Genomic DNA, 26,664 nt, shown 5'->3' on the forward strand with positions numbered 1-26,664 from the left:
GGAGTTGGTTGATGGCACCTTAGAGGTAACAGAATTCCTCCACTTATCAAGCATGCCCCCTTGGCAGCACCCCTGTGCAGCCTCTGTGGGAGCATTCCTCACTTCACTGGAGTACTAGTTGGTAAGGACATGGGTTTTAAAAAAATTTTATCTTTTTTTTTTAATTTGAAAGAGGGCACACATGCGAGCAAGCGGGAAGGGGGTGGGGGTGAGGGGGACTCAATCCCACAACCCTGGGATCAAGACATGAGCCAAAATCAAGACTCAGACACTCAACCAACTGAGCCACCCAGGCGCCCCAAAGAGATGGTTCTTATGGCAGGTCCCGAACTGTTGTCCTGTCATCATCTCTGGTTTTATCATCCAAAGCTAAAGTCCCCACCTAACAGTAGGGGCTCATCCACTTCACTGGCACATGTATTTCCCGAGGACCCAGGGCTGCCTCTTGGGAGACGCATTCTGCAGTCACAGCTGCCTTCTCTCCAGGAAGATGGAGCTGGTAAACCATGCAGCTCCATTTAAGCTCCTTATGACTGAGGAGGAGGATAAGAGTCTCCTGCAGAACTGCTCATTCTGGAGCAGTCTGAGCCAAGATAAGAATGCTGGGCGTAAGGGACAAAGACAAAATCTGTTTGTAGAGAGGATGGAGAAAGGTTTCCTGAAACAAATGGGATATATGCCAAGGGAAGGATTTTACTAAGTGGGACATGCTGTTCCAAACTACATAGGTCAGGAACAAAGGTAAGGTAAGGTAAGGTAAGGGGGAAGAAGGAAACAGGAGCTGTGCTTGGTGAACTCTGATGTGTGACCTGGGCCCCTGCAGTCTACGACAGAGGCCAGGGAGGAAGGAGTCCTGGCCCAAGAGCCCTGTATCTGCAGACAAAATACAGGGACAGCAGTGACAGTGGGGACAGAAAGGAAGGGGTGAAGGCAAGAAACTCCAGGAAGGTGGGCTGATCTGATGTGGCAGTCAACTGAGTGGTGGGGCCAGGAGATGACATTGCTGTTGGCCCAGGCACTGGACAAGGCTTGAGAGGGACAGGCCGGGGTGGGTGGAGGAAGGCTTGGGGAGATGCTGGATGGGCCCTCAGGACGGTTTGCTCCTTGGGACCTTACTAGTTCACAAGTCTAGTTTTACAAGACCTTCCCTTTTTTATAGCTCTCCAAGGGGCATGTTCCAGTTGTCACTGAACTCACCTTTCGTATCACCCATTTTGGACCTGATCATAACGTAACCTCAGAGCTCGGAAGATTCACCAGCAGCCAAAGCCCGCTGAGAGTGACTCATTCTGACCTTGCAGTCAGCTGAATGTCCTCCACCTCCAGCCTCTACTTTTTGGCCCAGTGAGCAGACTTATTATCCCTGTTCAGAGTTCATAGTCTCTTTGTTCCATCACCACAGCCAGTTCAAATCCTCTCCTCTTTCCAAATCCTATTACCCAAATCGGCACTACAATTCCATGCAAGTCATCCACTATACCCGCGCCTTCATGCAAGTCATGGGTTGGAAGACTGAACAGGGCTGAACCAAAGTCAAAACCCTACAATGCCTGAAAGGACCCATCTGCCTTCCAGCTCGTGGTTAGCAGTTAAGATAACAAGAGTACATATGCAATTTCTTACTGAAACCCAGAGACTATATACTACAGCATCCCCTCACTTTCACGCAAATACTCCTAGCGTTGCCATGACAGGGATTCAGTCTGCTAGGAGCAATGGGCAAACATTATAGGAAAATGGATTTCAACTTTTATAAAGAACTGTTTTCTACTAGTAGGACTGCCTCGAACTGGAACAAGTTCTCCAGTAACCAGCTCCCTCACCAGCATTCTGAATTTCAGGCTAAGACTGGCCAAGTCTCCTGAAGGTCTTGCACAATCTGAGACCCTATATTCACCCAAAAATGATATCTAAAGTCTTTACAGGGCCCTACCACTCCCCATCCCTGGACTGCACTCCTATCAGCCTCCCTGAGTTCCTCAAACAGGTAAGGTGAATGGCCCAATTCACAGCCCCCCATGCTGCTTCCCCAGGTTATCTGCCCACTCTCAAGCATCATGCAAATGCTACTTCTTCAGCAGAGTCCTTCCCTACTAACCCACCAAAACCTGTGCACAGGGACTGCCACTCCCTACCTGCTTTCCTCCCTTTTTCCTCATTAGCAATTATAACATACTATATACTTTGGTTGGTTATTGTCCCCACCAGAATAGAAACTCCATAAGAGAAAGAATTTTCATCTGTTTTGTTCACTGCTTCACTTGTAACAGCTAAAAGAATGGTTGGTATTAGAAGAATATATTCAGGAAACACCGATAAAGAAATGAATGAATTCTAAGATGCAACTGTCAGCAAGGCATGTTATGAACTGACAAGCTGTCTCAAGCTCTGGAGTGGAAGTAGGGACAGCCTCTGGCACAGAATACTAGCTGCTGAATGACCCAGCTGCTCCCAGCACAGGTCAAGAATCCACTGCTGGCAGGGAAGCGGAGACTCAGTACCCAGCCTGAAGCCTCCAGGTGTGCACAATTAGGTCTGGGCCCAAAACAAAGGCTGCTCTCCAACTTGCCCTGGCAGTCTCAGGACCAGGTACACCATTCAAGTCCACCTCTCCAGCACTCCATGCAACAGGCATTTAGTAGTACTGCTTATTACTAATCTCTTCTTTTGAACACGTTTCCAAGAGGAGTATAAAAAATTGTATGTACTGGGGCACCCGGGTGACTCTGTGGGTTAAAAGCATCTGACTCCTGATTTCAGCTCAGGTCATGACCTCGCAGTTCATGGGGTTGAGCCCTGTGTTGGGCTCTGCGCTGGCAGCGTGGAGCCTGCTTGGGATTCTTTCTCTCCCTCTCTCTCTGTGCCCCCCTCTCCCCCCCCCCCCCCCAGCTCAAGCTCTTTCTCTGTCTCTCAAAATAAATAAATATCACACACAAAAAATTTTTTTAATATATAGTATTAACCTTTCTGGAATTATCCACATACCCTTATAGCTGGCAATCTTAGCACATATAAAGAATGGTATTTATTTCCTTTAGCACGTAATATAAATGACGAAGGTAAACAGCCAAGGAACATTTTATGGAGGGTAGTCCAAAACAACTACACCAAGTAGGTATTTTTTTTTTTTTACTTTTTCAAAGTTTACTTATTTATTTGAGATAGAGTGTGAGCTTGAGCCAGGAAGGGTAGAGAGAGGGAGAGAGAAAGAATCCCAAGTAGACCCCACATTGCCAGCACAGAGCCCAACGTGTGGTTCAAACTCACCGTGAGATCATGACCGGAACCAAAATCCTGAGTCAGATACTTATTTTTCATGACACTAAAACTTCTTACTTTCCCTTAATAGTAAAGTCAGAGAGAGGTAAAGGTAGTACAAATGAGTTAAGACACATTCCTGTTGGTTATGTTTTTAATAAGGTGTTGGTATCTCGTTCAGCTACCACTGAAGAAGAAAACTATTATCAGTTGGTAAATCTGGAATGTTTTTACCTTTTTAAATGTCTGTTTCTTGTTTTAACTATTTAGGGTTGTCTAAAACCTAATATATACATCCCTGCTTTCTAGAACACAATGGAATGAACACCACTCTGTTCTTCTGATTCAACATTATCCTCAGCGTTAGGATGGGATGGGCACCCATACATGGATTCCACCAGGCTGGTAGCCTCACACTAAGCAGCCCAAGCCTGAGAGGGTTTGCTGCCTTCTCGTCATGCCATCAGTGACTATCCCGGCTGCCATCAGTCCTGCCGTCTGCATCCCCTTCAATGGGTTGTTTATGATGTGCAAAGGCTGGCAAATCAGATCCCAAATTTACGCTCTGTGTGTGCACCCAAGGATGCACTTACTTAACACAAAGTAAGTGAGCTTTAGTTCATGGATCTGAGGTCTCCATCTTGGCTGCTCTGAGATCCTCTACTTTCACAGCTGCTAGGCAGAATAAAAACTTAAAAATCATCACCACTGTAATTCCTAAGAAACTGATTAAACATTATATAACAGATATCAGGAAAGCAGCAGCAGCAGCCGCAGCCACACCAGCAACAACCACACACACACACACACACACACACACACACACACACACAAAGTATAGCACAAACAATCCAGAAATTATGATTTCCCTGACCCTCTCATTTTATTTCTTCATTCACCGACGATGGCTTTGTTTCCTGGGGGGCTGACACAAAAAGTCCACTGCTCCTTACTCCTATGACTTTTGAAACATTTATCTTAGAAAAAACTAGAGCCTTAAAAGTATTAGATATGTTATCTGCATTCTAATGGAAGTAACACTGTATCAAATAACATCTCCTTACCATAGTCCAAAAGCTCACAGAATCTAGAGAAAACACAAGCTCATAGGCAGTACTGTGCCGAATGTAAGTAATGCTTTAAAAAATTATGAATACCCCCCACAAAGTGCTCAACAAGAGGAAACTTAAATTTGAGCACTCCTTAACTACATTTATTGGCTTTCAGCTGATGCTTTAAAATGTGGTATAAAAATGATTTAGTGCTAATGGAAGCATTAAAAGCAATATTCACTGCTCCATCTCCTACAATTACCAGCAGCTATGTGTCAGATACAAGAACTAAGCATTGTATTCCACAAAACTGTTCTTCTTCCATAGGACTATACCACCAAAATAAAAGCTTTTGTGCAGCAAAGGAAACTATCAACAAAACAAAAAGAAAACCTACCGAATGGGAGAAGGTATTCACAAATGCAGTAAGGGGTTAATATCCAAAATATATGAAGAACTCACACAACTCAACACCAAAAGGGCAATCTGATTTAAAAACGGACAGAGGATCAGGGGCGCCTGGGTGGCTCAGTCGGTTAAGCGTCCAACTTCGGCTCAGGTCACGATCTCATGGTTCATGGGTTCGAGTCCCGAGTCGGGCTCTGTGCCTGCTTCAGATTTTCTCTCTCTCTCTCTCTCTCTCTGCCCCTCTCCTGTTCACACTCTCACTTTCTCTCAAAAATAAACATTAAATTTTTTTTTTAAATGGACAGAGGATCTGAATAGACTTTTCTCCAAAGAAGTTATATAACAGGCTAACAAGTACATGAAAAGGTGCTCAGTATCACTAGTTATCAGGGAGATGCAGATCAAAACCACAAACAGGGTATCACCTCACACCTGTCAGAATGGCTAGTATCAAAAAGACAAATAACAAGTGTTGGCGAGGATGTGAAATCAAAGGAGCCCTCGTGCACAGTTTATAGGAATGTAAATTGTGCAGCCACTATGAAAAACAGTAAAAAGGTTCCTCAAAAATTTAAAAATAGGGGGCGCCTGGGGTGGCTCAGTCAGTTAAACGTCCAACTCTTGATTTCAGCTGAGGTCATGATCTCACATTCATGAGTTCAAGCCACACATCAGGCTCTGCACTGAGTGCAGAACCCTGCTTGGGATTCTCTTTCTCCCTCTCTCTGCCCCTCCCCTACCTGCATGCACATTTTCTCTTTCTCTCAAAATAAGTACATAAACTAAAAATTAAAAATAGAACTACCATAAGATCCAGTAATTATACTGCTAGGTATTTACCCAAAGAAGATAAAAACGCTAACTTGAAAAGATACCTGCACTCCCATGTTTACAGCAGCCATTATTTACAACAGCCAAGGAATGGAAGCCGCTTAAGTGTCCATTAATAGATAAATAAAGATGTGGTATATTTACACAGTGGAACATTACATAGACATTAAAAAAAAAAAAAACAACCTCAGATCTGGCCATTTACAACAACATGGATGTAGGACCTACAGGGCATGATGCTAAGTGAAGTCAAGTCAGAGAAAGACAAATACCATATGATCTCTCTTATGTGTGGAATCTAAAAAGTAAAAGTTTACAAAAAACAAAAAAAGCAGAAGTAGACTCATAAATACAGAGAACTGGTGGTTGCCAGAGGGAGGAGGGTGGGGGCATGGGAAAAATAGGTGAAGGGGATTAAGTACAAACTTCCAGTTGTAAGTAAGTCTCAGATAAAAAGTACAGCATTGGGAATATAGTCAATAATGTCCTAATAATACTGTATGGTGACAGATGGTAACTATATTTAGTGTTGTGAGCATCATATACAGAATTTTCAAATTAGTAAGTTGTACACTTGAAACTAATATACCATTGTATGTCAACTATATTTCAATAATAAAAGACTTCAAATTGTTTTCTTCTTTTCTGAAGGAATCGCCAAGATATTTATGACACCTATTTGGGAAATATTCCACAACAGCATAAATTTCTCTGGGACCCAGGAGGCATGCCAGTAGTACATTAGATACAATTTTCAAAGGAAAAGGAATCAAATATTCAGTCCTGTGCCAGTTGCCTTAAAGAATGAGAAATTTATTGGGGTGCCTGGGTGGCTCAGTCGGTCAAGCGCCCAACTTTGGCTCAGGTCGTGATCTTAGTCTGTGGGTTTGAGTCCCGCGATGGACTCTGCTGACAGCTTGGAGCCTGAAGCCTGCTTTGGATTCTGTGTCTCCCTTTCTCCCCACTCCCCAATATCACTCTGTCTTGCTCTCAAAAATAAATATACTTAAAAAAAAAACCAATGAGAAATTTATCAGATGATTATAGTTACAAATGGCAAACCCATATACTAATTAACATAAGGTACTCAAAAGATGGAGGGATCTCAATTTTCAACACCTTGAATTTTAATGCTCCATTCATGTGATGGTCTTAATTTCTCTCAATCTCTGCCCCTTTATATATAAAAATAAATATGATACCATCCAAACTGGAAACATAAGTACCTAGTCATTTTAGGGGTTTGTTTTGTTGTTACTGTCTGCTTCATTAAAATTTGAATTTAGAAGGATGCCTTTTTGGAAAGAAGTAGCATTCTCAAGAAAGTATTCCCTATACTTGCGGACATCCCAAAGCCAGAGGCATTAAAACTCTGAGGGAGAAATGTTAAGTATGTTGCCAAAATACACAAGCTGTGGCTACAGATATTAAAACAGTACATTTCTTCCAAGTGACAAAGAGTCTCCATTATAATAAGAACACTACACTAACACTCCACACAGATTTAAGAATGAAGTCTGTGCATTCTCTCTTTGATGGGGATTCCCAAAAACCAACCCAAGGCAGAGCGCAAAGAACCTGTTTCAGGAGGCTCCTGGCTTTCCTGGGCTCGGCTGCTTGACCATGGGCATGTTATCTGCCCTCTTGGGACCTCACAGTTTTCTGTGGGCAAATCTCTAACATTCTTTCCAGCTTTACATTTCTAGAATCCATGCTCCCCTCAGAGCAGCAGGCTCTTAACCCATTTAAGAATTTCAAAGCATGTCCCCTGTAGTATGTAGTATGTGTTTAATCAGTTCCTGACATTTGACTATCATGCTCAACTCTTATTCACCAATTTCTAATTATCCTGGAAACCATATCATACCAATTATAGCATCACTGAATAGAAAAAGAATGCTATGAAATGTCACTGAGATATTAAGTTCAATCTTCAGATGTAATCAAGTTCCCTGGAGTGCCACTGTAATGCACACAGCACAATGAATTTTATCTCCTTCTTGGCCCTCTCTGGACTGAAACTTGACTTCAACCTAGGCCTTGCAACAAAGGGAGGGTCCCAAACTTACCATGCCACTTGCCCTTATACACTGTTCCAAATGAGCCTGATCCAATCCGAGTGGAAAGCATCACTTCGCTGGCTTCTATTTCCCAGTAATAGCTTGAATCTCTCTGTCCACGAGGCCTCTGAAACCAGCAGTGATCATTAACACACTCCATAGAATGGTAAAGCTCTGTCTGATGAGGGTGTCAAAGAAAAGATCAACCCAACCGACCCATTCCCCTATCTTTTAAAGATAGACATTAACTGTAATTCCAATTTCGATATTTTGAGAAAAATACCATTTTAGTTGTGCCCTCCCTTACAAGTCAACAAATTTTCCAACACAAGCATACCAAAAATGGCACTGACATTTATAACATCCTTAATTAAATGTTTTATTACAGTTCCCCTCTCCCCACCAAATTAAAAGTATTCTCATTTTAAAAATATTCTCACTTCTGACTAGGTTTTTGTTAGTAAACCCTAACATACGATGCAGGAGGTACTGTAAGCCATACTCACGATTTTGTTTTTCTCCTGGGTCCCGGATCCTGGTGCCCTCTCTCTCTGTGCTGGCACAGGGGTTTTGGGCTGTGACCAGCCCGTTGGGCTCAGATTGTTAGGGCTGCTGGACAAGGCTGAAGGTGAGGCTTAATAGACAAGACAAACAGAATCCACACATGGATAAGCCAACAGAAGATACACAGCATAAAGAGAAAAAGTCCATTATTATTTGCTACATAACTTTGGACAAGTACCTGATTCACTGTGGCTTCGAATTGCATCCTGAAACAGAAAAGGAAAGCTGGTCAATTTCTGCCCCACAAAAGATGCTCTCAGGGGGAAGTAAAAGGGGGGAGGAGAATTTGCAGAAACAAAGTAGATTATAAAACCTCTAAAATACAAAAGGTCTAATTACATACTCTAACTTGCCTGTGATTAAATTTACCAATGTCAATGGCCAATTATCTCCAAGATTATCATCAATTATTAGAACTGGTATTAGCTTTTCATATACCACATTCTTTTGGAATGGAAATCACTTTTTCTCAGAAGAAAGCAACACACATATATAGCAAAGTGATTCTCATTAAGGAATACTAGCAAAGTTACTATCAACTGAGATCTTTCCAGTAACTGAGCATCTTGCTCCACTGAGGCTCAAAACAACAACAACAACAACAACAACAACAAACAAAAACAAAACTTGGGGATTAGGTAGCAAGCTCACTCATACTCCTCTAGGAGTTCGGGGCACACTGACCAGAGTTGGGTTTGGTAAGGGTAAGCACCACAACTACAGAACTTAATCCAAGCCTAAAATCATGAAACGCTGAAAGGACCATAAATCCCCCAGTCCAAAACCTACATTTTACATACAAGAAAACACCTATAAATAAAAAAAGAGACTTGGCCAAGATCACACAGCCAGTAGGTGGCAGAAATAGAACCAGAAACCATCACCCATGAATCTTAGCCCTGAGCTCATTCACCACAAAATGCTCCGGAAACCTTATAGGTAAGCTCTGAAATTAGTTACATTCTACTCAGGTGAGAAGTCAAAAAGCTACCTTTAGAACTTATTAGAAACTGGGTAGAACAGTTTAAACCACAAGGGCTTCCATAAGACCTAAATATTCATTTTATAAACTCTCACTTTGAATATGTAATTATTACATAAAACCACTAGGCCTCCATATCCTCAAAAAGGAGATTTTTCTGGGAAACCTACTATTTTATGTAACCACAATAAGGACAAGATACCTTTTTCACACAACTATTAATGGAATGTTTCCACTCCATAACATTTTTACAAGACAAGAAGTATCCTAGGGGTGCCTGGGTGGCTCAGTCGGTTGAGCACTGACGTTGACCCTGGTCATGATCTCGTAGCTCACGGGTTCGAGCCCTGCGTCGGGCTCTGTGCTGACAGCTCAGAGCCTGGAGCCCGCTTCAGATTCTGTGTCTCTCTCTCTCTGCCCCTGCCCCTCTCACACATGCTCTCTCTCAAAATAAATAAATATTAAAATAAACATTTAAAAAATGTTAAAAAGATAAAAAGTATCCTAAACCAAGCTGCCCCTCCCCCTACCTTTGGCCGCCCCACCCAAGCAATAAAGCCTGGTTCTGGGGTCCCCAAACCTGGCCAATCTTCAGAATCACCTGGAGAGGTGTTTGAGAATACAGATGTCTCCTCCCCCCAACTAGGACTGATTAAGCATTTCTGGGAGGGAAGGTTGGAAGTCCAGGAATCTCTGTTTTTAAGTAGACTGGATAACTGCCAGTTGGCAAAACACCGGCCAAAAATAACGAGAATTTCAACAGAATATTCAGCGGCTATAGCTTTATTATCCAACTGACCTCTTTGTTTTTAGTCAAACCATGGCACAATGTATTTTTGCTGACCAAAATTATATACCCATGCACTAGGATTTTTTTCCTTAATGTCAGCAATTTTCTTCCTGTATCCATTATATACCTCATATTATACTGTGTGCTAATTTGTATAGTTGGATTTATCCTAGAAGGAACCTTTCAAATATCTTGGAATCTAAATATTAAAGAGAACTACAAATGGTTTAAACAAAGAATGTGTACTTTAAAAAAGCTGAATCATGCAATAAAAAGGAATAAAAACTTGCTCTGCCTCTAAAGTATGAAGAGAATTAACATAGTGCCAGTTATTTTATAATAAAAATTCAAGAATTTTCACTTTTAATGTCCCAAGTATTACAATATTTATGGAGAAACAAATCATGTAACAGAAGTCACTAGGATATTATTTATTATCAGGGCTAACCATGATAAAAGAGAAAACAAAATTCATAGCTAGCATGCACATGACCTCCTCACAATAATCTTGTGATATTCAAAATGCCCCACAAATGGCCAGTTCAGACTCCACATTCAGAAACCAACGTTTTTGTTGAGTACCTGCCACCTCTGATGGGAAGACAAGCATATGGAAAGTGATTCAAGGTTTGAGTGAGATAAAGTTGTACCTCAAGTGGCAGGTGTCCCTGAGGTTTTCCAAGGAACAATTCATAACGCAGAAAGAACACAGTTGTCTCTGATGAACTTTTAACAAAAGATTTTCAGGGCATATCAACCAAACCGACACATCTGGTTTCTAAACGAGGTATAAATACAACAGTGATGCTCTGAGCACCAACTAAATAAATCTAGCATTAGCTTTGGTTGAAATTTTTTTTTTTAACTTTATTACTTTTGGCCTCAAAATCTCGCTTGAGAAACTTATTTCACCTGTCAGCAATCCCACACACAGTATTTTTTTTTTTTAACTCCTCTATACTCTATTGTCAAAAAATAAAGCAGGAAATCAAGTCTGGCAAGAAATATAAAATTTAACTTAGTGATTCTTTCATTTCTGATAGGCTACTGTCTGACAGTCTTAGCAATCCTGTTAATTTACAAGAAAGCAAAGGCATGAAGAAGAATACCTACTCTTCCCCTCAAACAAAATCGTCTGGACCACGCCCTGGGAGAAGCATTCAGGCTGTTATTCTAGTCCAAAGCAATGAGAAATAAAGAAGAATAAAGAACAAAGGAAGTATTTTAAGTGTATTCAGTTGTTATTAAAGACGAATTAGAAAGCAAAGCAAATAAATAGAACATACCAAAAAGCCAAGAAAAGAAAAAGCAGTTTGAAAACACTAGGCTTTGGGTACTTTTACATCTCCCTAAATAACCTGCTTGGTAAATCCAATGACTCCACCCTTTTATTTCTAAATAAAATCACTTAAAAGTCTCTCAGAGAGTTTGTAGTTCTCCATCACTATTATTCTCTTTTCCACACAAAAATGAAACTACTCTTTATATTAGCTCATTCACTAGTTCACTGACATCTTATTCAAAGCTAAAATGGAGGGGCGCCTGGGGGGCGCAGTCGGTTAAGCGTCCGACTTCAGCCAGGTCACGATCTTGCGGTCCGTGAGTTCGAGCCCTGCGTCAGGCTCTGGGCTGATGGCTCAAAGCCTGGAGCCTGCTTCCGATTCTGTGTCTCCCTCTCTCTCTGCCCCTCCCCCGTTCATGCTCTGTCTCTCTCTGTCCCAAAAATAAATAAACGTTGAAGTTGAAAAAAAAAAAAAACAAAAAAACAAAAAAAACAAAGCTAAAATGGAAAGGAGTTCAAATGTTACCATTTCTTTAGGAGATTTTAGTTCTCCACTTGAATGATATACCAATTGGATTATTCAGCCAGTCTAAAGATACAGCGCTTTAAACAATAAATTCAAAAATTCCAAGGTCCTGAGAAAGTACAGCAACATTCTTTATCAGGTTTGAAACCCCAAACTCTCTAAACACAACAGTCAACCCCACCCCAATAACAGATTGATACTCCTCACCACCCGCAAGGGGCCCTATTACCTCAATCATCCTGCTGTCCACAGGCAGGGTGGTGCTGACCATGTGGACATTAGGTGTGGATGTTGACCTCTGCCTCTGGGAGAGGGAACCTTCAGAGGAAGGGCTGGAAGAGTTGAACGTGAAGGCGTGGGGTGTGGAGTATCTGTGCTGGGAACTAGGCGAGGAAGAGAAAGAAAACTCCATGAATGACACGCAGGCTTCCCCACTGTAAATCTTTCAACTAGTTACTTCGTAAGATGCTCTGGGGCAAATCCTACTTGTACTAAAACCCTGGACAAAATGTTTCTCTCTTTTAAGAGGCTCCACTTACAATTTTTCTTCTGTCTAGGTGCTTCTGCATGCAAAGTTTTGAAAAGGAAATAATACACATGCTTGGAACTCATATGAAAACAATACATTTTAAGTTGTCTTCTTTTCAATAGATCCCCTCTACAGAATACTCCCAAATTTTTAGACCATCTCTAGGAAAGAACAGACTAACATTTGCCAACCATGCCACCAACTACCAACCTAGTTGGAATTTGCCCAGTTTAGAGACTGACTGAGAGAGCTTAAAGGAGAAGTCTTAAATTTAAGACGGTTAGACTATTGAGCATGTCCGCAAAAAGGCCAGCATTTTAGCTATTATGCACCCTCTCCCCACTTAACCAGCTCTAAAAGTCAGTTAATGTGAATTCAGTTTTCAGGATGCCAAAACACAACTGTGAAATTAATCACTGGCCTCTTCCAGTCAAGCCCACTCCCCTATCAACCGCAATGGGAGCACGCAGCAAGTATAACATTTTCATTATTTGCTCTACAAATTATTTTGAGTTTTGTTCAGATGCAAGTAACACCATGCATGAATTCAAGGAACAGAAGGCTAGTTTTTCTATGAGAAACTGTTCTACTGCCTTGAAAAATTGCCTTCTCAGGAATTCAGTATTTATGCCTTCAAAAGCTTGTCTTCTAGTAATGAAATCTTCAGAAGCAAGTACAATTTCTGATGAAATTTCAAGAAAAATAAGCCATACACAAATGTATATCCAGATATTATTTCAATACAAATTCCTTGTTCTGAGATATGCTGCCTTTAACAATTTCCATGGTAGTTTTAAAAAGATCATTAAATGTTATTCAATTGTATATACATTAAAGTCAGATATTTTGAAAAAGATGTAGATTTTATTTTAGGTTCCAAATTCATGGGTAACACTGAACAAGACATGTGAACTCAACAAAGCTCTAACTTCCAAGCAGGAGAACAGAAAAAAGACAAGTTACACGCAAACTCACAAGCACATTAGAAAGGATATTTATATTAAAAATCTAACTGGACTCTTTTTAAAGATCACAGTCTATTAAATACCATGGTTTCAGCAATGCAAGGCGATAAATAGCATTTCAAAGTTAGGAGTTTTATTTTTATCGGATCACCGTATATAGTTATGGGACTCTTTCCTTGAGGCACAACTTACTACATACTGAGGAAAGCAAAATCTGAAGGTCTTTAAAATGTGATGAGACATTAAGGGATATGCTATGATAGCAGAAGAAAACTGCAGTCTGTGTGTGTCACTTTTCAGAATATAAAAACTACAAGACTACATTTTGCTCTAATACTAGTATTAAGTTCCACAGAAATAGTAAAGCATTTACACAGGGAGAGAAGGGAATGCAAAGGAACTCTGGTCTTTTATATTCAGGCTTTCAGTCCCACCCGCCCCAATGTAATTTTCCAAAGAAAAGCTGTAAGTAAAAAAAATTACCTAACAGGCATCCGGGAAACAGACTCTCGCATCCGACGCATTGTCAAAGAAGGCAGTGCTGGGACCCCACTATCACCAATAGGAGAATTTGGGAACAATCTAAGTGAAATCAGAGGAAGACTGAGTTTATGGTTTTTTATAATGGCAGTAATTTTACAGTCAAATTACCTTGTCTTGCAACTCTTGCAAACAGACTACTCAAACATTTTCAGGGGCACCTGGGTGGCTCAGTTGGTTAAGTGTCCGACTTCAGCTCAGGTCATGACCTCACAGTTTGTGAGTTCGAGCCCCATGTAGGGCTCCATGCTGGCGGCTCAGAGTCTGGAGCCTGCTTGGGATTCTGTATCTCCTTCTCTCTCTGCCCCTCCCCCACTTGTGCTCTGTCTCGGTCTCTCAAAAATAAATAAATGTAAAAAAAATTTTTTTAAACCACATTTTCTAGTCACATTTTCATCAACCATTTTATTTATTTTTTTTTTCAACGTTTATTTATTTTTGGGACAGAGAGAGACAGAGCATGAACGGGGGAGGGGCAGAGAGAGAGGGAGACACAGAATCGGAAACAGGCTCCAGGCTCTGAGCCATCAGCCCAGAGCCCAACACAGGGCTCGAACTCACGGACCATGAGATCGTGACCTGGCTGAAGTCGGACGCTTAACCGACTGCGCCACCCAGGTGCCCCTTCATCAACCATTTTAGAGTAGAGGGACCACCAATCCAAATGACTGGGCTTGAATGAGTACAGAATATGAACAATATTGACCTGCCAATGAACATAATAGCTTCTAGTGTACATTTCTGAACTTTTTTTTTTAAATGAGGGGGGAGAGAGAAAGAGCAAGCACAAGTAGTAGAAGAGCAGAGAGAGGACAAGAGAATCCCAAGCAGGCTCCATGCTGTCAGCATAGAGTCTGACATGGGGCTTGATCTTATGACTGGGAGATCATGACCTGAGTGGAATCAAAAGTCAGATCCTCAACCACGGAGCCACCCAGGCACTCCTGTGCATTTCTAAAAAGTACTGGTCCAATATCCCACTATATCAAAATAATGTTGTTGTTTTTTTTTAATTCTAAAGTAGGGCACAGTATAACCTAAATCACAAAGAGCTTTTCTGGAAACATTCTGTCTTGAAAACACATAAATGAAAAGACTGAATATGAAAAATAAATGTCATTCAGCACCAAATGTCATAAATAAGAGGAAAAGAGATGACAACATTAATTGGGCATCTTCTTTCCACAAGATGAGCACTTGTGCTCGGCAACTTCACGTGCTAGCTACCTCAGCTAATCCTCACGAGAACCCTGCAAGGAAGGCAATCCCCTTTCCTCATATGAGTGAACTGAGGCTCAGAGGTGGTTAGTTAGTTAATGGAAACACTGAGATTCTCACCCACTTCTACTAAACTCCAAGCTTGTGCCAGTTAGGCTACGCAAGCAAACACCTGTGACTACTACAAAAGCTTTTAAAAAAGGTGTTCCCGTCAGGGTTTAATAACATTCCCTTTGTTTTTCTAGTACTCTCAAAAAGAGATAAAACTTTGACTTTTCATATATTTTCAATTTAAACCTTACTAAAATACACTTTGTATGAAAATATATTTTGGGAACTGGTTTGTCTCCTGAGGGATTCAAGTACCTTTTGAGGTTTTACATTTACATCATTTTATTTCATTTCATTTTATTTTTAGGTTTATTTATTTGAGAGAGAGGGAGAGCACAAGCAGAGGAGAGTCAGAGAAAGAGGGGGTGAGAGAACATCCCAAGCAGGCTCCACATTGTCAGCATATGACTGATGTGGGGCTTGAACTCATAAACTATGAGATCATAACCTGAGCTGAAATCAAGAGTCGGACACTCAACCGACTGAGCCACCCAGACTCCCCTACATTTATATCATTTTAAAACTGACGTCTCCAGTTTGAGGTGAAGATAATAGCACCAACTATGCTTTCTGCTCCTTCTCAATAACAAATGTTTAACATCATTTAACAAAATAAAGAGTTGTGCCTGCCAATAACCTAAAAGATTATACTGTTAAGAGACAAAAGCCAAGTCTTTTGGTTTTCTTATCCTTTTGCTCTTTGCCTGAGTCACAGTACGCCAATCTCCATTTGACAAACAGCAATCCCATCTGCTTGCTTTAGAGGTATGCCACACTCAAACTCCCTGGTTTCACAACTGTCATGCTGTTAAAGTAGATGATATCCAGATCATGACAATTTACTTAGTAAGTCTAAAACCCAGACTTGTTGGTCAAATATACAATAATACCTTCAAGAGAGTTTTTACCTCCCCACCTGCTTATATTCTTTGAGAAAAGAATGGTGCCTTACAAGAGTTGTCTGATATTACTCCAGTCCACACACATAGTAGGTACTTTGGTGCTACAGTGCTCATGAAATTTGTAGCCACAAGTCTGACATCGAAATCCATTTAGCAGGAACTTCTGACAGATGTCACAGAAGGCAAGCTTCAGGAAGGTCTTCCGAGCCTGGAAGAGGTATAAATAAATGAAGAATGACAAAAGACAAAATAATTTCTTTTTTGGCCCCCAACAGATCCCATACATCCAAAAGAGACCCTTATAAAAAAGAATCATACTTCCAACATTTGTAAAATTCACTCCTAGAAATTAAAGTATATATGTGACTAATTAAACTTAAATTGCCTTACTGTAAACATCACAAAACGACAGCTTCAGATAATCCAACAATGCATATGCTTTTGCTTATTACCCCTGAGAAGGTCCAATTACACCAGCTAAAACACCCAACACACCACAAAAAGAGAAGAGCTCCACAACTTACAAAGTTGTGTGTTGTGAGGGGAACGTGATCCAGGAAATCTACTTGAAGTTCTTCTCCAATCAACGAGGTGGCATCAGTATTCCAATCTAAACGCGCTTTTTTACTAAAGGCAATTTTTAAAAACATATATAAAAAGGCAAATATTTAAACAAGGTAAGAGTTCAACACCAAATAATAACAGCTACCACTTATCTCATACTATATAAATATAAAACTTAATCTCAGACAATACTAACTTATTTAACTCATACAACAAAGCTATGAAGTAAGCATTTTATCCCTATCTTAAAAATGAGAGAAATAGGGCGCCAAGAAAGTAACTTGTTGAAGGCCACACACCAAATATAAGAGCCTATGTTGGAATCCAGCTCAGCTGGACTCCAAAACTTATACTCTTAAAGGTTTTTTTTCTTTTTTTTTTATCGTCTATTTTTTATTTTGAGAGAGAGAGCACACACAGGGGAGGGACAGAGAGAGAATCCCAAACAGGCTCCATGCTGTCAGCACAGACACAGGACTTGATGGGGCTCACTCAATTCCACGAATGGTGAGATCACGACCCAAGCCAAATAAAGAGGCAGACACTTAACCAACTGAGCCATCCAGGTGCCCCAGAATAAAGTTTATTTTAAAACAATGAACTATATGGGAATGCAAGCTGGTGCAGCCACTCTGGAAAACGGTATGAAGCCTCCTCAAAAAACTAAAAATAGAACTACCCTACAACCCAGCAATTGCACTACTAGGTATTTATCAAGGGATACAGGGATGCTGTTTCGAAGGGACACATGCATCCCCATGTTTACAGCAGCACTATCAACAATAGCCAAAGTATGGAAAGAGCCCAAATGTCCATCGATGGATGAATGAAGATGTGGTATATACATACAATGGAGTATTACTTGGCAATCAAAACGAATGAAATCTTGCCATTTGCAACTACGTGGATGGAACTGGAAGATATTATGCTAAGTGAAATTAGTCAGAGAAAGACAGATATCATGATTTCACTCATATGAGGACTGTAAGAGACAAAACAGATGAACATAAGGGAAGGGAAACAAAAATAATATAAAAACAGGGAGGGGGACAAAAACATAAGAGACTCTTAAATAAGGAGAACAGAGGGTTACTAGAGGGGTTGTGGGAGGGGGTATGGGCTAAATGGGTAAGGGGCATTAGGGAATCTACTCCTGAAATCATATGCTAACTATATGCTAACTAATTTGGATGTAAATTAAAAAATTTAAATTAATTAAAAATAAAATAAAATAATGAACTATAACAATCTCATGATAAAGTAAATATGCAATAAATTGGACTCTGTGACCTTAAAATCCTGTAAGAATCCTGAAATACTAAAGTGGGGTATAAATATTGCTGTAATAGCAAAATTTAATCTTCAATAGCCTACTTCGTCTAGCAGATACATAAATACAAAGGAATCACAAATGAAATTAATAATAGGCTCACATCTATAGAGTTGTTTGCAAGGTCTATAAGGTGACAGGGGACTTAACTGTCTCAACATTTACTCTGACACCATTTTTTCTGTGCCTAGAACAAACAACACAGAAAAACAGATACACTAAAGTAAAAAGTTTCAAAAAAAAAAAAAAAAGGCAGCTCCTTTCTCATGTCTTGTGTAGTCCATCAAGTCCATCAGGCCCACTTCTTAAAAAAAGAATATTCTCATGTAGGGAGAGAACACATATACAGCATAATTCAAACTTCTCCCTTTGCCTACCAGAAGCTGATTCCAGCCATTTTTCTGGTTATCCAATAGTAAATAATCCTTTCCTTAATATAACTCCCTATACAAGGACTCCAAAGTCCTACTTCATCCTAATGGAGAGAGACAGGGGCAGCCCTGTGTCCTTAGTCTTCAGGTGCTATCCGTCCAGTAGAGAAGCTAGGGTAGCTCTAAACCAACGTAGCCTTGGACAAGACTGGACAAGCCACTCAACGTCTCAGAATCCTTCTAGTCTTTAAGGAGCACTACAGATTGGCTCTGGACCAATCTGGGGCTATACCCAGATAAAACTGACATATGCTTCAAATATCTGCACTTCAACAAACTACCTCCTATACTGAGGGGAACAGCAGAGTGGAATTTTTGCTTGCCCTTTTGAGTTAACTCATTTCCTAGGCTATTCTCTCAAACTGGGAAACTCCTTGAGACAGAAAAGATGGTGAGCTGAAGATCAATAACAGAACTAGCATTTTTCAAGAAGAAAGTAAAGATTATTTCCCCCAATTTGGGGGATAACAATGGATAATTATGGAAGCTATAGGGTTTACTCCTAGCCTTTGATGGGATGCTTCTATCAAGCCACCAGCATTAGAAAGAAGATGAACTATGGATCTTTCCTGAAGCAGAAATTACAAATTATACAGATTGAGTAAACATTAACTGTTATAAAAATGAATGAATGAGGGGCACCTGGCTGACTCAGTCAGAAAAGCATGCAACTCTTGATCTTGGGGTAGTGAGTTCGAGCCTCATGCTGGGTGTAGAGCTTACTTAAACACAAACTTTAAAAAAAAAAAAGAATGATGGAGTGAATTACAAGAGAGTTAATCTCTTGAGGATAGGATTCTTTAACTATACATAATAATGCAAACACTTTCTGAGTATCTATTCTGTCTACTGCATTCCAGGAAACACAAAAATTTTTGCTTTCAAGAAACATATTACCTTACACTACTGTTTCCATCTATGGAATACTATCAACACCTAATATGTATTCTTTTTTCAGTGCAATGTTTCAGCAATAATTTCAAGTTTTAATATTTTATTTTTCTCAGTTGTCTATGAACAAGGGTATATAAATACATAATATTCTATGACAAGCTAGCACACTTTTTTAAAAATACAAACTTATTATTTGAAGCCAGCAGCTCCTTACTAGTATGAAACAGGATCTGACTGACTTTTGAGTTCTTACCCTTTATGTTCATGGAGAAGTCTGAACACTGCACAGCACTCCGGCTGCAGGCCCCTCACCTTGAGTGCTTTCATAAGGCAATCATGCAAGCTCATTCCATTTCTCACATTGACCTATAAACAAAAAGCCATCTTTAGAACCAACAAAGGCTGCACATCCTTTGATAAGCATAGTAATAAATGCACCAGTCTGTAAGGGTATGTGAAGAAGATTTATGACAGCATTGCTTGTAATGATAAATACACACACACACACACACACACACACAGGAAATAGCTGGAATGTCCAGCAATATGGAATGCTTAAAAAAAGCCTAAAATATCTGTATATGTCACATTAAGACACTACTATATTATTTATAACGACCTAAAGGGAAGGATGTCCATGATTTATCAATTGTGGGAAAATATTTTTCAGAATAATACAAAGAATAAGATTACTTAAAGGGCAGGGAAACCCATATATGTTTACATATATTGTATGAGTATGAAAAGACATACCTCTAGCTATTATCAGAAGAGAGTGGTTGAGAAAGATAAAATTATCACATTTCCCTTCACACTGGTCTAATTTGTTTGACTGACTGAAATGTACATGCAAGCAGGAACATCCACCAGAAAAGAAAATAAATCAATCTGATCTATAAACATGAGTTTTTCTGATCAAAACTGCATTTCAACCTGTTTTCAACAACAGGTTTTGTTATCTTCCTAACAAAAATTCCATCTCATATACATTTCACACTAGTAAAGGCAAGCAGACCACTGTTAATTTAAATAAACATGCACACCATTTCAAGTAGCCTTAGTGTATGTCCCTCCACATTGTCCTGTACCCCATCCTCAAAAGCTAGGCAGGCACTCAGAGGCCTAGTAGGAAGTATGAGTACCTGGAGTACTAACAATGGCAGCTATATAAAAATTTCAACTAATGGGGCACCTGGGTGGCTCAGTCAGTTAAGCATCCAACTCTTAATTTTGGTTCAGGTCATGATCTCATGGGTCGTGAGGTTGAGCCCCTAGTCGTACTCTGCGGTGACAGTGTGGAACCTGCTTGGGAATCTCCCTCTCTCCCCCTCTCCCTGCCCCTTCCCTGCTTGTGCTCTCTCTCTCTCAAAATAAACATTAAAAAAATGTTTTTGAATAAGACTTTAAGAGTTTTGATAAAAGCCCCATACATTTTGTTTTTAAAGCCAATAAAGTTAATTAAAACTGAGGCAACTAGAGTGAGTATGGCCAGTAAGGAGAACAAAATGTAAATCTATGGTACTTGTAAATTGCCCACAGTGGAGCTCCTGTGCTCAGTTAAAGTGTGACAGCTGACAGTGGCCAAACCAGCTCCTTCCCAAAGGCAGGTAAGAGCATATGTTTGGATCTATTTGAAAAGTCTAAAGTATTTATTTAAAATGTTCCATAGCAAGTTTATTTTAGGTTTCTTGAAGTAGTTATACCCTTAGACCCACTAACTTACAGTTTTCAGAAAAAAAAAAAAAACTAAGTAAAAGTGAGATATACTGATCTGAACTATGAAGATAAGACATCAAGAATGAGGACAATGAAGACTAACAAACACAAACTAACAGAATCATTACTTGCATCAAATACTATGCAGTAGAGCTTTGAAAAATATAAGGTGCTATATCATTAATCTTCATTAAAGTCACAGACTCTAGGGGCACCTGGGTGGCTTAGCTGGTTAAGTGTCCAACTTCAGCTCAGGTCATGATCTCACAGTTCATGAGTTTGAGCCAAGTCAGGCTCTGTTCTGACAGCTCAGAGCCTGGAACCTGCTTCAGATTCTGTGTCTCCCCTTCTCTCTGTGCCCCTCCCCCACTCATGCTCTTTCTCAAAAAAATGAATAAATATTAAAAAAAAAAAAAAAAACACATACTCTAAGAGCTAGATAGTTCTTTAAATATTCTCTAATCCAAGTGGGGTTCCCAAATGTGGCTGGCATTAGAATCATCCAAGGAACTTATGAAAATAAAGATTCCCAGCTTCTCCCCTCCAACAAATCCAAGGATTCTGATTAAGTTGAACTTGAATGAAGCCCAGGAATCTGTATTTTAGCCGTCAATTGATTGTAATGGTAATTAATGGTCCTCAGCTATGGTCCAAGCACCCATCTAATAACAAGGAGTGGCAAAGAGACACATATTTACAAAATAAATGACAAGAAAAAAATTTTTTTTAACTTTTATTTATTGTTGAGAGACAGAGACAGACTGCGAGCAGGGGAGGGGCAGAGAGAGAGAGGGAGACACAGAATCTGAAGCAGGCTCCAGGCTCTGACCTGTCAGCAGAGCCCAACGCAGGGCTTGAACCCATGAACTGTGAGATCATGACCTCAGCTGAATCGGACCCTTAACTCACTAAGCCATCCAGGCGCCCCAAGAAAAAAGTTTTTGTAAAAGCAACTCTAAAATGGTGTTCATAGGTGGCTCAGTCGGCAAGTGTCTTGATTTTTAGCTCAGATCATGATCTTACAGTCCATAAGTTTGAGCCTCCTCATCAGGCCCTGTGCTGATGGAGCCTGTTTGGGATTCTGTCTCTCCTCTCTGCCCCTCACCTGCTTGTGCTCTTTCTCTCTCAAAATAAATAAATAAACTTTAATTAAAAAAAAAAAGAAAGAAAGAAAAAGCAACTACCAATTATACTCCTACAATTATTTAAATCATATATATACACTTTCTGCCATTCTCCTCTCTACACCTCCCCATGGATACATGTTGAAATTAGTTAAATCTAATTTCTGGAGCCTACTAAGTGATTAGGAGGGTCATTTTTGGTTCCAAGCAGTGAAGTAACCTGGGAATGATTAGAAACTGCTGACTAATGGTGCTGGCCAGTAAATGACTCCTTCCACCAATGCTCCCCTGAAGATACATGCCAGCTGAAAGAAGATGGTCCATCTCTGGTCAAAGAAATGGGAGAAACTAATTTTATCTGCTAGAGCCTTAGGAGAAGCCAAGCTTCCAAATCACTTGTTCCCAACTACCGATTGTGCTCAACTGAAAGCTGTCAAGGGCTACAAAGATGTAGAAAAAATTCAAATAATCATAGCTACCATTTTACTTATGAATCAGCTACTGTATATTCAGCATGAGCCTCATTTCATTAAGGTGAGGAAACAGGGGCTCAAAATATTATGTAACTTATCCAGATGATAATAAAAGGCAATACAGGGATTTATATTTGAGCGTGGTTGTCTTAAAGGTCCATATACTTAATTAATCATTATGCCAAACTAAGTTTCCCAGTCTTCCAGGCAACCCAGCAGGAGATGGGAATGGGGAAGACAGGCATGGTATTAGCCTGAAGCAGTACCACACGGTCTTCAGCTAGTCTTAGCTTCCCATTACATTCACACTTCCCACCTGGGCTCTCCATTTAAGGTTAGAAAGAAGATGAATGGGGGCGCCTGGGTGGCTCAGTCAGTTAAGCGTTTCGGCTCAGCTCATGATCTCACAGTTTGTGAGTTCGAGCCCCGCATCAGGCTCTGTGCTTGCTGACAGCTCAGAGCCTGGAGCCTGCTTCGGATTCTGTGTCTCCCTCTCTCTCTGCCCCTCCCCTGCTCATGCTCTGTCTCCCTCTGTCTCAAAAATAAATAAAACTTAAAAAAAATTTTTTTTAATAATAAAAAATAAAAAAATAAGAAGATGAATGAATAACAGTAAGTAAAAAAATCACCTTGCAAATGAAAGGCCACTTTTGAAATATTAAGGAGGTTATTACTATTTATTTTGCCAGCCATTCAACTTTTATTTTTAGGAAGGGGAACAAAAATAATACTCAAATACCTTTTGAGTTTTGCCTTCAGTTTAAAATGTATGTAAAGGTACAACACTATAACTGGGAGTCTCCTTCTTAAGTTCACAAAAGAAGTATAAAGGAATTTATTAGTAAACTGGGAGAGGGGAGTGGAACTGTCAAAAACAGAACTCTGGACTGGACTTTCCAACCTCAGAACTTTGTCTCACCCAGGTACAAAGAAAAGCCCAATGCACTGATTTTACTCAAAGAATGGGGAGTGGGAAAGGAGGAAGCATGGAAGTTTTTGAACTAAGGTTTTCTCAAATGTTCCACCAAGCAAAATTAGCACAACTTCACTTTCCTTTTTTAACCAGGTGGGGTTTTTTCCACCAAGATATTAAGGAACTATTTTGAGCAGTTATTTCTCAGAAAAGTTAGAACTCTATGTCAGAAAACCAAGTGGCAGTGTCCCACCATGATGCTACTAGTATGAACCTGTTGCTGGTACTACAAAAATGGAACTGTGCACACATAACTGGCTAGTGTCAGTGCCCAAGAAAAGAGGAAGATGCTGTGTTTTCTAAGCTACCTCCAGCTTTGCCCGGGGCCTACAAAACTTACCAAAGTAATTTTTTCTAGGTAATTTTATTTTCTTCTATATACTCAACAATAACGTCCAAAAAATTTAAGTGAGCATTTTGCTTTAATATCCATAATATATATATATATATATATACCTAAAATTGACTGTAACAGTCTAAGGGAGCTTTTCAAAAGAAGGCATTCCAGGCGAGAATAACAACTGAAGGAAGGCCAAGGGGTGGGGAAAAGTGGGAGGTATGGAAGGAACATAGTAATATAAAGCAATAAAATCTGCAACTGGAAAGCCAATTAATAGACACTAAGTGACAATTTTGCCTGTCTATAAAGTGAGTGAAATTATCCAAAATGCTTTTTATAGGCAGATGGCCAGCTAAACTTACTGAGAGGAGCATTTACATACCACTGTTCTTTGCTTGTTTGGCAAGAAAACACGGATAGTGTTGCTTGTCTTAGAAGAGTCCGTAAGTTTGCCATCATCTGATGCCCGACGCTGAAAGCCAAATGGCTGAACTATTGTAGGGGAGATGCAGCTGGGGCCATCAAACACTGCATCTTTGAATCCAAAGCCATTGCTGATCGTCTTCCAGGCCCCTTGTATGTGCTCCATTGATGCAGCTTACACAACACTTAAACCTAGTTAAAAAAAAGACAAAAATTTAATTCTAGAAAAAAGCAACTCAACAACATAGAGTAATTGTGAAAATAGTAGTATGTGGACGTTCTCATAAGTAACACCCTCTGCTTAACTCAATCAAAAACTTTTATGTTAGTATATTTCCATAAAATATTTCATAGACAACTCAAAAACGAGAATAGGGAATAGGGATCAAAAGATGTATCAAGGGTTATACCACCAGTTATACCAACCTGGAACATGGGCCCAGCCAGGTTTCCTGACTTCTAGTCTAACACTTTTTAAATTACATTTCTCTTCTTCTTTAGTTATTATATTTTAAGTGTGAGTGACTACCTTTGCATATCAGTAACATGTGAAATTTAAACAGGTGAAATTTTTTTAAAAAATGTGTAAGCCATAATTTTCTGCCTTAAAAGAAGAAAAAGAAATTAGTATGTCTAGGATGTGTATTAGACACTGATATATAAATTATCTCATTTAATTTTTTATGAAGATCCCAAATATTTTAAATTCCTTCCTCCATCCACTCTTTAAACAAGGCACAGAAAAATCACCACTACTTGCTAAAGAGCACCCAGGTGATAGGTAAAATAACCAGATATACATATGTTTAAATTTAAAGTCCATAAACTTTCCACCATAACATTCACATTTCAGTTTTGGTACAAAAATGAAGCTTACAAACAGGAGCAAGCAGAGATAGTCACCGAACCAAAAATAAACAAATGTTTTAACTGGGCAACAAGAAAACTGCAACAGTAGTCCACAGTCACACAATGGTGGTAAGACAAAGAGTGTGCAGTTAGGACACACAACACCCTGACACTGACTGGGAGTCAGCAATCATGCAGAAGTGAGGTTTACCTTTTCTTTAGAAAAGGGTGAGATTGACAGGGAATCCCATCCTTCTCACACCTTCCTCCCTTAGAAACTTATTTTGTCGTATTATTAGTAATACCTACCATTTACTACTTGCCTACTATATGAGGCAATACCTACTACATACATCCCACTCACATTATCCAACCTAATCCTTAGAGAAATACTCTAGGTAGGACTCGCATCCCATTTTACATCTGAGAAACTTTCAAGATTGACTTAGTATTCAATTGCACTCTAGGAATTTATCCTACAGAAGTGTAAGGCAAGTGTTTAAAGATATATGTAACAAAGAATCCTAAGGAAAAAGAGAGAGGGGCAAACCAAGAAACAGACTCAAGAAACTATGGAGAACAAACTGATGGTTACCAGTGGAGAGACAGGTGGGGGGGACACAGGTGATGGGGATTAAGGAGCACACTTGTGATAAGCAGCAGGTGTTGTATTTAAGTGCTGAATCACGAAATTGTACACCTGAAATCAATACTACACTGTATGTTAACTAAATTTAAATAAGAACTTAAAAAGATACATGTATAAGCATCTTCATTACAGCACTGTTCATATCCTTGAAAAACTGGGAAACCAGGGACACCTGGGTGGCTCAGTGGGTTAAGCCTTCAATTCTTGATTTCAGCTCAGGTCATGATCTCACGGTTTGTGAATTCGAGCCCCACATAGGGCTCTGCACTGACAGCGTGGAGCCTGCTTGGGATTCTCTCCCTCTCTCTCTCTCAAAAAATAAATAAATAAATAAATACACTTAAAAAAACTGGGGGACCAAATACTTAATAGGGAATTCAACAAATGTTAATATCTATGTGATAAATGAAGTAATTTGTATGTGCAGATGGAAAAAAGCCATCCAAGACAAAATAAAAGATGCAAAATATATTTTGAACCTTTTATATTAATCTAGAAAGAGGGAGGAAAATCTTGATTTATAAAGAGGTGAGAAAACCTACAATAATAAAGTATTAACAGTGATTGTTTCAGAAGGATTGTGAGAAATTTTTACTTTTTATATATTACCTATCTTCTTTTTGGGGGGATGTTTTGTGTGTGTGTTTTACTATTACAACTGTGAACTTCTATAAAGCCTATTTTATTTGTCTAAGTGGGAGGCAGGACAAAATACCACAGCCTTCAAGTGTCAGGACTGTCACACATTGCCTCCCACCTCCTCTGACATATAAACCTGAGCCCCCTTCACAATCCTAATTCTATCCCTCCATTACCATGAGGTCATTTTTTAGGGGCACCCACAGCTCTTCCTTTCCCTATATCTTTCTCCCCAACTAAG

The 26,664-nt window shown here is 39.7% G+C and overlaps 1 protein-coding gene across 2 annotated transcripts in view; it reads right to left on the reverse strand.

Moving 5' to 3' along the window:
* Positions 1–26,664, reverse strand: part of RAF1 (Raf-1 proto-oncogene, serine/threonine kinase) — an 83,923-nt gene that overhangs the window by 6,913 nt on the left and 50,346 nt on the right. The window contains exons 2-10 of one of the 2 annotated variants that reach the window (XM_047834499.1): positions 24,246–24,478; positions 19,491–19,603; positions 16,543–16,645; positions 16,069–16,226; positions 13,731–13,829; positions 11,983–12,136; positions 8,352–8,379; positions 8,116–8,243; positions 7,619–7,736 (exon numbers count right to left, since the gene is read on the reverse strand). In XM_047834499.1, the coding sequence (XP_047690455.1) occupies positions 7,619–7,736; positions 8,116–8,243; positions 8,352–8,379; positions 11,983–12,136; positions 13,731–13,829; positions 16,069–16,226; positions 16,543–16,645; positions 19,491–19,603; positions 24,246–24,452 (1,108 nt within the window). In that variant the 5' untranslated portion in view covers positions 24,453–24,478. Of the gene's footprint in view, positions 1–7,618; positions 7,737–8,115; positions 8,244–8,351; positions 8,380–11,982; positions 12,137–13,730; positions 13,830–16,068; positions 16,227–16,542; positions 16,646–19,490; positions 19,604–24,245; positions 24,479–26,664 lie in introns of those variants that run through there. The other variant, XM_047834508.1, reaches the window with a different exon arrangement.

This window comes from Prionailurus viverrinus, chromosome A2 (assembly GCF_022837055.1).
Source record: "Prionailurus viverrinus isolate Anna chromosome A2, UM_Priviv_1.0, whole genome shotgun sequence".
NCBI classification, from domain to species: domain Eukaryota; kingdom Metazoa; phylum Chordata; class Mammalia; order Carnivora; family Felidae; genus Prionailurus; species Prionailurus viverrinus.